This window comes from Rana temporaria, chromosome 7 (genome assembly GCF_905171775.1).
Source record: "Rana temporaria chromosome 7, aRanTem1.1, whole genome shotgun sequence".
In the NCBI taxonomy this organism is placed as follows: domain Eukaryota; kingdom Metazoa; phylum Chordata; class Amphibia; order Anura; family Ranidae; genus Rana; species Rana temporaria.
In genome coordinates this window covers 101,052,570-101,066,264 of record NC_053495.1, presented here as the reverse complement: position 1 = coordinate 101,066,264, position 13,695 = coordinate 101,052,570, and the positions used below count along the sequence as shown (strand labels likewise).

Genomic DNA, 13,695 nt, shown 5'->3' with positions numbered 1-13,695 from the left:
TTTGTTGTGCACATGTCTAGTTGTTAGAGCTATTTTTTTATGCTGAGAATGGAACATTAACTTATATAATTATTAAACGATTGCCACCTTGTATGTTAGGCACTAGAATAATCGATTTATTTTTTAATAGCCATCTATTATTAATATGAACCTCAATGGGGGGCATGTAGCATACTATACATTGGAATAAACTATTTTTTTTTTCAGTTCTTATACTGTACTGAGGCAGGAACTAATAACTATAATTATTTCTGCACATAGTAATATTTTATTACAACAGGTCATTAGATTCTGAATATTACTTTCTTCTATTTACTAGACCTTTTTTATAGTTAAAATGTTGATTTGTTTTTGTTTTATTAGAGCCACCATTAATAAAACCACATAAGAAAGAATATACAGTTGTAGTGGATGAGCCTGTCACAATGATCTGTGAGGCCTTTGGCAACCCGATGCCAGAGATTGCTTGGCATAAAAATGGAGCACCTCTTTCCAAGTCAGCTGTACAGAGAATAATCGGCACTGGAGCTCTTCAAATAGGATATGCACAGCCTGATGATGCAGGCCTGTACACATGTACAGCAGAAAATGCAGTGGGATCCATGAGCTCCAGTATGAATCTATCGGTTTTAGGTAGGTATGCTTAAATGAGGATATTATGGCCTAAAACCAGAGTGGACCATCATTTTGTGTAGACTGCACAGCTGTATAAGAGCCCTCTGGAAAATACAGGCCCATCAATACATAGTGAACAAGTGTTTGCACTTGAGAAGTAGCTGCCCTTTGGTTACTGCGTCCATCACTGGTCTAAAAGACTACATTTTAATTAATAATCTGTTGTATAAATAATCTTTCATAATTTTAAAACTTAATGTGATATTGTAAATCTTCTTTCATTTTAAACGTTACATACATTAAATACAACTTTCCATCCAGAACTTTACAGTATGTCAAAGTGTTGCTGTGTTTGAATCAAATGAGTATGTAATATAGCATAACATGAATGTGGATTTGAATCCCAAAAGAATACAGTAAGAGGTTTTGACCATTTATTTTGTGGTTCAATAATTTGAATTGCATAATTCTTTGTTCATGTATATTTCCAGATTATTTATATATTTCTTCCTTGCATTTTTCCTGTCTCATTCTTAGTTCCTCCTCAAATTCAAAAAAAAATTAATGAATTATTTGTGATACAAAGTTTTCCAGTTACTATTCCTTGTAATACATATGGAATTCCTACTCCATCAATAGCCTGGACAAAGAACAATGTTTCAATAGCAGATAACAGTGAAAAATATGCTGTGACTAAATCTGGGGATTTAATTTTGCGTCAAACAGAGGTAATAGTATTTCCATTTATTATTTTTTGCAACATGTAAACTAGTATCAAATGCTTTATTCAAACACTATAGGGCATTATTAATGAAACATATATTCTTATTCTATCCTATATTCATTTTCAATGCTATAACCATAAGCAAGGCAAAAGGGTCTCTTTATAACATGATTCCCTTTGAAGATTTCATATTTTGTCAGATTTTATTTAATCTGTAATCTTTTCGGGAGATGTTCACCTTACTTCCTGTCTCTGTAACCCCTGGACAAGAAAATGTGGGATAAAAAGGGCAATTGAAATATTGTTCTAAACTTTTATCATTCTATTTACTATATTTATTTTTTCTTGTCCTGACAGGAAGTGAGGTTAAGCCTCTCCAACAGGGAAGAAGACAGGGGGATAGGGTTGATGGGGTGTGGGAGGTCAGTCCAGGCTGTTGCTGTCCCTCTTTGGATTTGGTTCAATATTTCAACATTTTCTTGTTTTTGGTTAATTCCTTGATGAAAGGGGTCTATAATCCAGCAATTGGGCGAACTCTATCTAGCAATACCATGTCCTCCTAAATCTTCGCCGGTTGATGTTGTGAAGATATTGTTAAATCTTCCTGTAATGGGAAGTCACTTTGCTCGGGTGGGGGGGAGGGTTTGTGGAACCCAGTTTACCTTAGAGAGGTCAGGAAACTCCTGGTTCATCTCCCCAGGCCCCTGTTAAGTGTAAGTTACCCTGTGTCTAGCAGGGGCACATGGTGACCAAGAAAGTGATGGATAATTACTTAATGGAGGCTGAAAGTATGGTTTGGATTACGTCAAATGAGACAGAAATATTTATCATCAATATCTCTCAAGAAATCTATGGGCCCTGGGTTTTAAGAGAACACTATTATTTGTGTGGTAGTCTGTTTATTAAGGTGTTATGTGTTATTTTGTTAAGTTTGCCTCTTCCATTGTTAATTGTGTTAATTAGGACCCATTGTCTCTGTCTGTTAGCACACTATTGTGGAATGTACTTTGTTGTGACCTTGGGGCTGGGAAGTCTGACCTGGAGATCTCTGATTAATTACAACACTGTCTGGGTGGCTAGTTGTTTAACTAACTTAAAGGGGTTGTAAACCCTCCTGTTTTTTCAACTTATGCATTAAGGTGAAAAAACTTCTGGCAGTCACCGGCCCCCCAGCCCACCCGTTTTACGCACCTGATCCCTGGAATGTCCCACAGCAAGGACGCGCTGTCTCTCTGCCTGGGGTTGTTGACTCTTGATTGGATAAATTGATAGCAGCGCAGCCATTGGCTCCTGCTGCTGTCAATCAAATCCAATGAGGCGCGCACTGGGGGGCGGGCCAGAGTCCTGCATTCGGCAGCTTTGGAAGCTATGAATGATGGATTTGGGAGTGGGCCCGCAAAGTAATCCCCCGGGAGAGTGCTTTTCCTAGGGGGTTATCTGATTTGGGGAGTAGCCGCAAGACCCCAGAAGATGGCGTTCGGGGTCAAAATGAGCTGCACGGTGGAGGTAGATATGACATGTTTGTTATGTAAAAAATGTAATTAAATTGAACCTTACAATCATTTTAATGTTTATAGTATATGTTGGTTGTTCCTTAACCACTTAACCCCCGGACCATATTGCTGCCCAAAGACCAGAGTACTTTTTGCGATTCGGCACTGCGTCGCTTTAACTGACAATTGCGCGGTCGTGCCACGTGGCTCCCGAACAAAATTGGCGTCCTTTTTTCCCCACAAATAGAGATTTTTTTTGGTGGTATTTGATCACATTTTTATTTTTTGCGCTATAAACAAAAATAGAGCGACAATTTAAACAAAAAAAATAATATTTTTTACTTTTTGCTATAAAAAATATCCCCAAAAATCTATAAAAAAAAAAAATTTCCTCAGTTTAGGCCGATACGTATTCTTCTACATATTTTTGGTTAAAAAAAATCGCAAAATGCGCAAAAGTTATAGAGTCTACAAAATAGGGGTTAGTTTTATGGCTTTCTTCTGGTGGTATTTGCTCACCTCTGCGGTTTTTAGTTTTTTGCGCTATAAACAAAAATAGTGCGACAATTTTGAAAAAAAATAATATTTTTTACTTTTTGCTATAATAAATATCCCCCAAAAATATATAAAAAAAACATTTTTTTCCTCAATTTAGGTCGATACGTATTCTTCTACATACTTTTCGTAAAAAAATCGCAATAAGCGTTTATTGATTGGTTTGCGCGAAAGTTATAGCGTTTACAAAATAGGGGGTATTTTTATGGCATTTTCATAAATATTTTTTTTTTTACTAGTAATGGCGGTGATCAGCATTTTTTTTCGGTACTGTGACATTATGGCAGACACTTCGGAAACTTTTGACACATTTTCGGGGCCATTGGCATTTTTATAGTGATCAGTGCTATAAAAATGCATTGGATTACTATAAAAATGCCACTGGCAGTGAAGGGGTTAACACTAGGGGGCGGGGAAGGGGTTAAGTATGTTACCTGGGTGTGTTCTAACTGTAGGGGGGTGGCCTCACTAGGGGAAATCACTGATCTTCTGTTCATACATTGTATGAACAGAGGATCAGCATTTCCCCCGCTGACAGGACCGGGAGCTGTGTGTTTACATACACAGCTCCCGGTCCCCACTCTGTAAGGATCAATCGCGGATGCCCGACGGTGATCGCGCCCGCCGGTCACGCGCACGGAGGTCGGGGGCGAGCGATGGGCGTGCTCGCGACCCTGGTGGCCTGCGCGAGAGCGGACGTTATACGACGGGCTCTCGCGCAGGGGAGCCTACTTGCCGCCATAATATGACGGTGGGCGGTCGGCAAGCAGTTAATTATGTTAATTATATTCCTGTATACAATTTCCTTTTGCATATGATAATGTAATCAGGCTCACCTGACCTGGTCTGGTATGTAACATCTGTGTGAGTTTTCAAATAAACAATTCCAGTTTTGCATCTAAGCTAGTCCTTTCTAATGATTTGGTTGCAATATGCTGCTATAATATCTGGTTCCTATGTTCAGACTGGACATAGGAAGTGCTGGACGGTTCCGTCACACTTCCATAGTTTTTACCCAATTGATTTTGGAAAATCATAAGTCTAGTGAGAGGGGTAGCTCTTGTTTCTACAGGGAATATAAATTATTGCAGCATTTAGCAAATGTATCCTTAGGGACCTTTATGTATTTATTTCTAGGCAGACTATTCAAATACTACAGTTATTGTACTGGGTATTCTCCGAGATTGATATCAGTCATTTTCAGAATTAGATCTTTTACCTGAAACCAAAGGAGCTTCAACCTTAGACATTCCCAGAAAATTGCATTTCCTCAAATCCAGAACTACACCAGAGTTTACACTCTCTAGTTTTAGTAAATCAACTCCATAGCATCCAAAAAGTGTCATAAAGTAATCAATGTGATCACTCCGCAGCAAAGCATTGCAACGTTTCTGAGCCACATAAGGGTTTTGTATAAATGAAGGTAATCCCCGGCTGCTTTGTTCACAAACAGAAGTAAGTGGCTAGGAGCTGTAATTTATTTGAAATAATATTCAGAATCAAATTAAAATAATAATTGTTACATATAATAGATTGTAAATCTAAATGCAAAGGTATACTTATAGTACAATTGTTTTTTCTTTCTGCAGCATCATGATATGGGTAATTACACCTGTACTGCCAGTAATATTGTTGGGAAGGATTCTCACACAATTAGTATCACTATCCAGTATGGTCCATCCTTTACAGAACTGCCTTCAGATGTATCATTGAATAAAGAAGAAAAACTGAGATTAACATGTAAAGCGACAGGAAACCCTCGCCCTCAGATAACATGGACATTTAAGCATAAATCAACACCTGGTAAGTAAAACTAACAGGAGTTGTGATCAACACATTTTACACGATGTTGTTGGTTGGTTTTGTCCCAATGTTCCACAATTATTTAAAATAATTTAATTAAGTGTTAGTTTAAAACATAAATGTGTCTTTGCTGAATCTATGCTGACTAGCTAGCAGCCAGAATTGGGAGGAGTGGTAATTGCATCAAAATTTCTGTTTAATTTATTTGACCTTTTTAATAAATGATTGTAAATCATAAGTATAGCAAAGAGTAAATAGTAGAAAAAAAAGTTGCTGTTTTGATTTTAATGCCCAAAACTTTGTGTGGTGACATTTATAACAATGCTAATTGCCTATCTGTGTATGGCTTTAATATTTAATACAACTGAGCCACTGAATATTTACAATAAAGCAGCAAGTGAAAGTCATACTAGTTCTCTATACAATGAAACCTATAATGAGAAATATGAAGGTTGCCATTATTTTTTTCTTTACTAAAATGCTAGTTGCCTTATTATGTCTAGCTTCAACCTCCCTGGCGGTATGATTATGTCAGATTTTAGGTGCTAAAAGCGGTACAATTATTTTGCATGGAAATTTGGCGTTTTATATTGTAGGCCTGTAATTCTTAGGAATAACTCACATAAATCTGTCCAAACAAGAGTCTAGTAGACATCCCGGGTATGATAAAGTTTGAAACAAAAAATCATAAACTATAATATAATAAATAACTATAAATAATTATAACAAATAATAATATAATAATAATAAAAAGGAATAAATAATTTAATCAAATCAAAACCACTGAAATTTGCTCAGTTGCAGAATTGTCGCTGTCATTACTTTCAGTGTCTGAAGACGAATTTCCTAACAAATCACTATCGCTCAATTCTTCAAGTGATTCTAATTTATTATCTGTGTTTTCTAGCTGGCCTAAAACCACTTTTGACATAAAGGGACACTTTTTGGCTGCTATGGACAATCTCTAGTTTCCAGGCAGAAAAAACAGTCTTTATTATATAAAAGTGCATGCAGGACACAGGACAGACCACTAGGGACAAAGGGGCTGTGTAATTATGTTATACAGTACTGTAATCTGTAAGATTACAGTATACTGTATGTATTGTGTGTTTTTACTTTTTTGAATTTGGTGCCGATCTCCGCCCCGTGCTTCGCAAAGTCACAGGGAACGGAGCTCGGCGGCACACGGGCACTGTGCGAATCGAGCGAGGAGACAGCTCGCTCACACAGTGGGGAAACATCGCAGGATCCAGGGGACAAGGTAAGTAACTTTGCCTGGATCCTGCAATGCGATCCCAAGTCTGGCTCGGGGATATCGCTAATGGTACTGAAATTCCACCCTGAGCCAGACTCGAGAATACCGCTAGGCAGGTTAATTATTGACCCAAATAAACATGCAGTAGATTCAGAGTGAATACAATACTTCTGTTCTGCATACTTGTCCCAGGTCAGAGATTAAAGTTTAACTAAAGGCAAAACTTTTTTTCTAGTTTTGGAATGTGTGGAGATGGGTTAGAACACCTGTAATTTTTCATTGATATCTGTGCCCCTATTAAGGAGATGTATTCTCTCTATAGCTCCTGTTTACTATTATTATTGAAAGTGAAAGTAAAAGAAAACCCCATATTTTGGGCTATCCCCATAAAAGTATTAGGCCTCATGCACACTGAATGTTTTTGGATGTTTTTACAGCAGCTGTTTTTGGCTTCAGATGTTTTTTTCTACAGTCAATAAACTCCACATCATGTTAGCCTATGTGTCCGTGCACATATAGGCTGTTATCAGCAGTTTTTGTCTGGGGCGTTTTTTGGCTTCTACCCCTTCCCAACCATCCGCCAAAGTTTTAATGTAGCAGGTTTGCTCCCCGGGCAAAACGTTACGTCGATTCGCCTTTTGGCCACTAGGGGGCGCATGCGTGCTACCGGATGCATGAGCGCGTGCCCGCGGCTTGCCGACAGAGCTGATGCAAGTGCCCGGCGGTCGCAACCGATTGTGACAGAGCAAGAATCCGGATCTGTGTGTGTAGATCCCGGTTCTCTCAAGGGTGAGGAGACTGATTGTGTGTTCATACTATGAACACCTATCTCTCTCTCCTCCTAGTCACTCCCATCCCCCCTACAGTTAGAACACACCTAGGGAACACAGTTAACCCCTCAATCGCCCCCTAGTGTTAACCCCTTCCCTGCCAGTGACATACTGTATATACAGTAATCAGTGCATTTTTATAGCACTGCTCACTGTATAATTGTCACTGGTCCCAATAAATGTGTCAAAAGTATCCGATGTGTCCGCCGCAATATCGCAGTCCCAATAAAAAGTGCTGAAAACCACCATTACAACCACAAAAAAAAAATACTAATAAAAATTCCAATCAATATACGCTTATTGTGATATTTTTTTTACCATAAATATGTAGAGGAATACATATCAGCCTAAACTTAGGGACATTTTTTTTTTTTTTTTTAAAGTTGGGATTTTTATTTTAGCAAAAAGTAAAAGATATTGAGTTTTTTTTTATTGGCGCTCTTCTTTTGATTATAGCGCAAAAAATAATGCCGCAGAGGTGATTGAATACCACCAAAAGAAATCTCTATTTGTGGGCAAATTTGGTTTGGGGACAGCATCGCAACTGGCAGTTAAAGTGACGCAGTGCCGTATCGCAAAAAATGGCTTGGTCATTGAGCAGCCAAATCTTCTGGGGCTGAGGTGGTTAAAAAAAAAAATAGTTGGTTCTGAAAGGAGTTTTTCAGCTGTTTTCAGCTGTAAAAACGCTCTAACGCCAAACGCTGATAAACACTCAAAAACGTGGCTCACCAGCGGTTTTTAACGTTTATGATCCATTGTGGGGTTCCCAAGCAATTCCCTTAATTTGCAGGGATTTCCTCTCACTTCCTGTTTGGATATGGGACAGGAAGTGAAGGTAAATTTTGGCAATGAGACGCTAACCAAAATGACAAAACAAGTTTTGCCTATTGTTCCACTTTAAGAAAATTTTGAGGCAAGAAAATTATTGTGACAACAAGGCAACTAGCATTATCAGGCTGAGAGGTTAGCATTGGCAGTTGACATATTTCTCTCATGACAACTCTACTTTAAACATAAGATAATGTACATTATGTAAATGTCATTGTTGAAAATTAACTTTTTTTTTTGTTCATGTTATTGTATATAAAGATTATGTAAGCATGATTTATGTAGTTATGTTTTGGTAGTCTTGAGATTTAACACATTAAAAAGGTTAACAATGCAGAGGGCCTAGGCCAACACATAATGCCGCGTACAGACGGTCATTTTTTGTGATGAAATAAAATGACATTTTTAAAAATGTCATTTAAAATGATCGTGTGTGGGCAAAATGTCATTTTATGTCTTCTGAAAAATGACAAAAAAAAAATTCGAACATGCTCGAATTTTTTGTGTCGTTTTTCAAAATGTCATTTTTTGTGTCAATGAAAATGATAGTGTGTGGGCAAAACGACGTTTTTAAACCCGCACATGCCCAGAAGCAAGTTTTGAGACGGGAGGTAAAACTACCATTCATAATGGAGTAAGCACATTCATCACGCTGTAACAGACAAAAAAGCACGAATCATCTTTTACTAACAAGTAACCAGCTAAAAGCAGCCTCAAGGCGAATAGAACTTCCCCTTTAGAGTGCCGTCACTTTGTTCATCATTTTTCAAAATGATGGTGTGTATGCTACATCGTTTTTGAAAATGAAGTTTCAAAAATGTCGTTTTTTTTCATCACTTCAAACGTCATTTTTTTTTCATCACAAAAAATGACTGTCTGTATGCGGCATTAGGCCTGCTTTACTACAGATTCAGCACATACGATATAATCGTGTGTATACCAAAAAATCGAATCTATTTTATAAGTGATCCCATTCCCTCTGTTCACAGCTGCATAAGTGCTGGGGCAGGAGAAACAGCAGCACTCTGAACTTCCCAGTGAAAGGCTGTGCAGGGGAGGCATGGCAGGACAACTCTGATCATTGGAGGAGAGCAGGCTGAGTTCCCAGCATAGCTAGAGAACTGAACAGGTGTGTCCTCCTGCTTAGAGTGGTCAGTTTTTAATAGGAAAGTAGAGGGACTGGCAGGAATACCAGGGATTTCACACAAAGGAAGCAATTTGTAAAGAGCAGGATACTTTTTCATGGTAGAGCAGGCACTTACCAGGAATATGAGATACTGGGATAACAAACTTCAAGTAATTTAGGTCCTCTGTCTCTTTAATTTATTTCCCTTTGTACTTTGTTTTGTCTCCTTTATTCACTGTTAGTAAGTTTTATTTAATTTCCCAAAAGTTATTTTTTTCACACCTGTGCATCAAGATTTTGAGGAGTACAGTTTCTTTCCTTAGACATTGCCATCATAGTCTAGACCAGGGGTAGGCATCCTGGGGTCATCCAGCTGTTGTGGAACTACATTTCCCATGAGGCATTGCAAGGCTGGCAGTTACAATTACTCCCAGGGGCATGCTGAGACTTGTAGTTCTGCAACAGCTGGAGGTTGCCTACCCCTGGTCTTGACTCTATCACTTTATGGGCCCTTTAACAAATGCTTTTACGACCAGGTCCATCTGTCAGTTTTTTAGGTGGAGCTGTTTGGAAACTCCATGCGTCTCTATGGTCAGACACATGAAAATTAACTTGTGTCCATTTACACCCATCTACCTCCAGGTCCGAAAAAAACCCAGAAAAAGACTACATCCTTTTCTGTTTTTCTGGACCTAAATGTAATGGATCGGGAGTAGCCTAATGTAAATGGACAGCAGAGTCAAATTATATCCAGTCCTCCATAGAGCTATAACATGTCGCCCCATGTATGCCAGACATAAAACAATTTTGCACAAATGTAAAAAAACTGACATCCATTAGGCTTTGCTCACAGATCCGCTGCTGATTGGAGCAGACAGCACTCTGTGTGAAAGAGCACTAGAGGTAATGGCCTAACTGTCTCTGCTTCAAAACTGTATAGTGTGTAGACTTAAAGGATCACTAAAGGAAACATTTTTTTTTCTGAAATGACTGTTTACAGGGTATAGAGACATAAAAGTTAACTGATTCCTTTTAAAATTGATTAAAAATAGATTCAATTCAATCATATAATGTGCCTCTAGTTTCACTTTCGGTTTTAAACTGGTTTCATGTTTATGTGAAGTAAAGAGACCCACAGAACAAAAAAAAACAAATCCAGGGCAGTGTTTTGTTTTTAAAATGAATCTGATTGGTTCTGAGGAGTTTTAGACACACAGCTTAGACCACAGTGAGAAGCTCCCATGAGTTTTTTCATAAGGAGCCAGACAAGCAGGAAGTGTGGAGATCACAGCAGAATTACAGCTACTTCAAAGCAAAAACGAACAATGAGGACATGAAACCAGTACTGCAGTAAGGTAAAGGAAGCTATTTAGCTAAAAAAAAAAATCCTTTAGTGATCCTTTAAAATCAAAGTGATATTGTATAGTATGTGATGTTTTCTTCTAATATTATTTATCCCACAGTGCAGATTGGGCAATCTAAATATCTGAATGATTTTGTAATTGAGAGGGTTTCAAAAGAGGATTCTGGCACCTATACTTGCATAGCAGAAAATATTGTTGCATCAATTAATACTACAGTGAAAGTTTTTGTAAAAGGTGGGTATTGAGTAAAACAAAGCACTCTCGAATTACACGCTTAATAAATATTCACATAACATACGTTTCTGTACATTTAATAACTAAGTATTTTCTTCTTTTTCCATCAGAGCCTCCTGTTCTTGTTGGGTTCCACCACACCAATCTGACTGCAGCACTAGGAGGCAGCATTATCCTAAATTGTATAGTACAAGGGAATCCTATACCTAAAATTCAGTGGAATAAGAAAGAAAATGATATCCCTTTTAATAGGCGATTTAAACAGTTCAATAATGGCTCTCTTGCAATTTACAACACAACAGTAAGTCAGATTGAAGTCACGCCTTCATAACTATCTACAATAATATTATTTACTAGAAGACACAGCATGACCCATGGTGTATATTCCTTGTCTATAGGTTGTTGGAGCCTATACGGTATACTGCAACACTAGGCACCCAATCTTCAGTCTTTAAAATAATAGTAGATCTAGGTTTTTAATCTTTATTCAAATTATTTAATTTTACTTTTATATTTGTTGCTTTTTTCACCTTTTTTTTTCAGTCTTTGTGAAAAGTTTCTAGGGCTAAAAAATATTCTTGCATGTTACAATCCACTTTCAACTGGCTCTAACTTTATTAAGCTTCTTTGATGGCTGATGCTAAGGTCACGAACCTTTGAATGACTGGTCTGGCATGTAGCAGGCCTCCTTCATTTTCATTTTCTATTTTGACGCTTATCCAGGCCATTCAGGCTTTTTACTCCCTGCAAATCATACAGTATTTATTTTACATCAGTTTCGGAGCATTTCTTCCATCTCTGGTCTTCTTTTTATCAGCTATATTATCTGCCTAGGGCTGGCCACATATACGCTGCAAATGGGTTGCAGGAAAGAAATTTGCACAATTCCCCCATTAACACAGACAGTGCTGACAGGGGAATCACCAATTGTGTTCTCCCGGCAGGGGGCGGGTGGGGGGAAGCCATCCCCACCAGGACAGTGATTATTGATAGCGGCTATAGCAAACGCTAGAGATAATCGCAAGAAAATCCAGGAGGCTGGTTGCACCCAAGTTGATCGATAGAAGAACTTGGTACATTCAGCCTGCCCATTAAGGTTTGAATCTTGGATGGTTCCTGCTGAGATTCGAACCATGTATGGCCAGCATAAATCTCTTGGCCGTCGCTACTGTTATTTTTAATAACCACTGGTCTGCTTTGTTTCAGTTACATTCTTGATTCCACTTTTTTTAAGCTACATTTACACTGGTCTCCTGCATTTGGTTTATTTAAATTGAGGAAAAATCATCTGGAAAGTATTAACAAACTTTGTGCTTTCCAGATCGGGTTCTCCTACATTTAAATGTACTTGTGTTTACATGTGTTTACATTCATTTACTTGCATTTAGACACCTTCAGAGTATCTAATCTGCCCCTAAACACAGAGTTCTATTTTCTCTAATCCTAGCTAAACTGAATGGGCCGGATTCAGAGAGCTTTGCCTATCTTTAGGCGGGCGTAGCGTATCTCAGATACACTACGCCGCCGTAAGTTTGAGCAGCAAGTTGTGTATTCACATACAACTTGCGCTTAAACTTACGGCGGCGCAGTGTAACTGGACTGGCGTAAGCCCGCCTAATTCAAAATAGGCTGGTTGGGGGCGTGTAAAATAGTAGTGACCCCACGTTTTTGACGTTTTCAACGAACGGCGCATGCACCGTCCGTGGACATATCCCAGTGCGCATGCTCCAAATGACGTCGGCAAATCGTCATGCTTTCGATGTGAACATAAATTACGTCCAACCCTATTCGCGAATGACTTACGCAAACGACGTAAACATTTAAAATTTTGATGTGGGAATGACGGTATACTTAACATTAGCTACGCCTCATATAGCAGGGGTAACTATACACCGAAAAAAGCCTAACGTAAACAACGTAAAAAAAAAGCTATGGGCGGTCGTTCGTTTCTGAATCGGCGTAAATACTAATTTGCATATTCCTCGCGTAAACATACGGAAGCGCCACCTAGCGGCCAGACAGAAAATGCAGCCTAAGTTACGACGGTGTAAGACACTTACACCTGTCGGATCTTAGGGATATCTATGCGTAACTCAGTGTTTCTCAACTCCAGTCCTCGGGGCACACCAACAGGTCATGTTTTCAGGCTTTCCATTATTGTGCACAGGTGATTTTATCAGTTTCACTGCCTTAGTAATTACCACAGCAGTTTGATCTGAGGGAAATCCTGAAAACATGACCTGTTGGTGCGCCCCGAGGACTGGAGTTGAGAAACACTGGCGTAACTGATTCTCTGAATCAGGCGCATAGATACGACCTCCCGCACTCAGAGATACGTCAACGTATCAGGAGATACGCCGTCGTATCTTGTCTCTGAATCTGGTCCAATGCATCTAAATGTAGGTAAATGTAAAGTATGAGGCCTTAGGGTTCCCACCTCTTCTGCTTTTCTACAGACTTTAGAGCTAGAACCTAATATCCCTTAGGGAAGGAGCAATCATTCTTATGCCCTGTACACACGATAGGTTAGTCTGATGAAAACGGTCTGATGGATTTTTCCATCAGTTATCCGATGAAGCTGACTGATGATCAGTCGTGCCTACACACCATCAGTTAAAAAAACGATTGTGTCAGAATGTGGTGATGTAAAACACAACGACGTGCTGAAATAAATGAAGTTCAATGCTTCCAAGCATGTGTCAACTTGACTCTAAGCATGCGTGGATTTTTAACCGATGGACGTACCCACAGACGATCGTTTTTTTCTATAGGTTTTTTATCCATCAGATCATTTTAAAACAAGTTCCTATTTTTTTAACCTATGGATAAATAACCGATGGGGCCCACACACGATCGGTTTGGTCTGAT

At 38.7% G+C, this 13,695-nt stretch overlaps 1 protein-coding gene across 2 annotated transcripts in view; it reads left to right on the top strand.

Annotated features, from left to right (window-relative positions):
* The window catches only part of HMCN1 (hemicentin 1), a 384,153-nt gene that overhangs the window by 263,230 nt on the left and 107,228 nt on the right, over positions 1-13,695 (top strand). For both annotated transcript variants that reach the window (XM_040359793.1, XM_040359792.1), the window contains exons 81-85: positions 364-633; positions 1,153-1,343; positions 4,977-5,190; positions 10,693-10,827; positions 10,938-11,128. In XM_040359793.1, the coding sequence (XP_040215727.1) occupies positions 364-633; positions 1,153-1,343; positions 4,977-5,190; positions 10,693-10,827; positions 10,938-11,128 (1,001 nt within the window). The remainder of the gene's footprint in view (positions 1-363; positions 634-1,152; positions 1,344-4,976; positions 5,191-10,692; positions 10,828-10,937; positions 11,129-13,695) is intronic.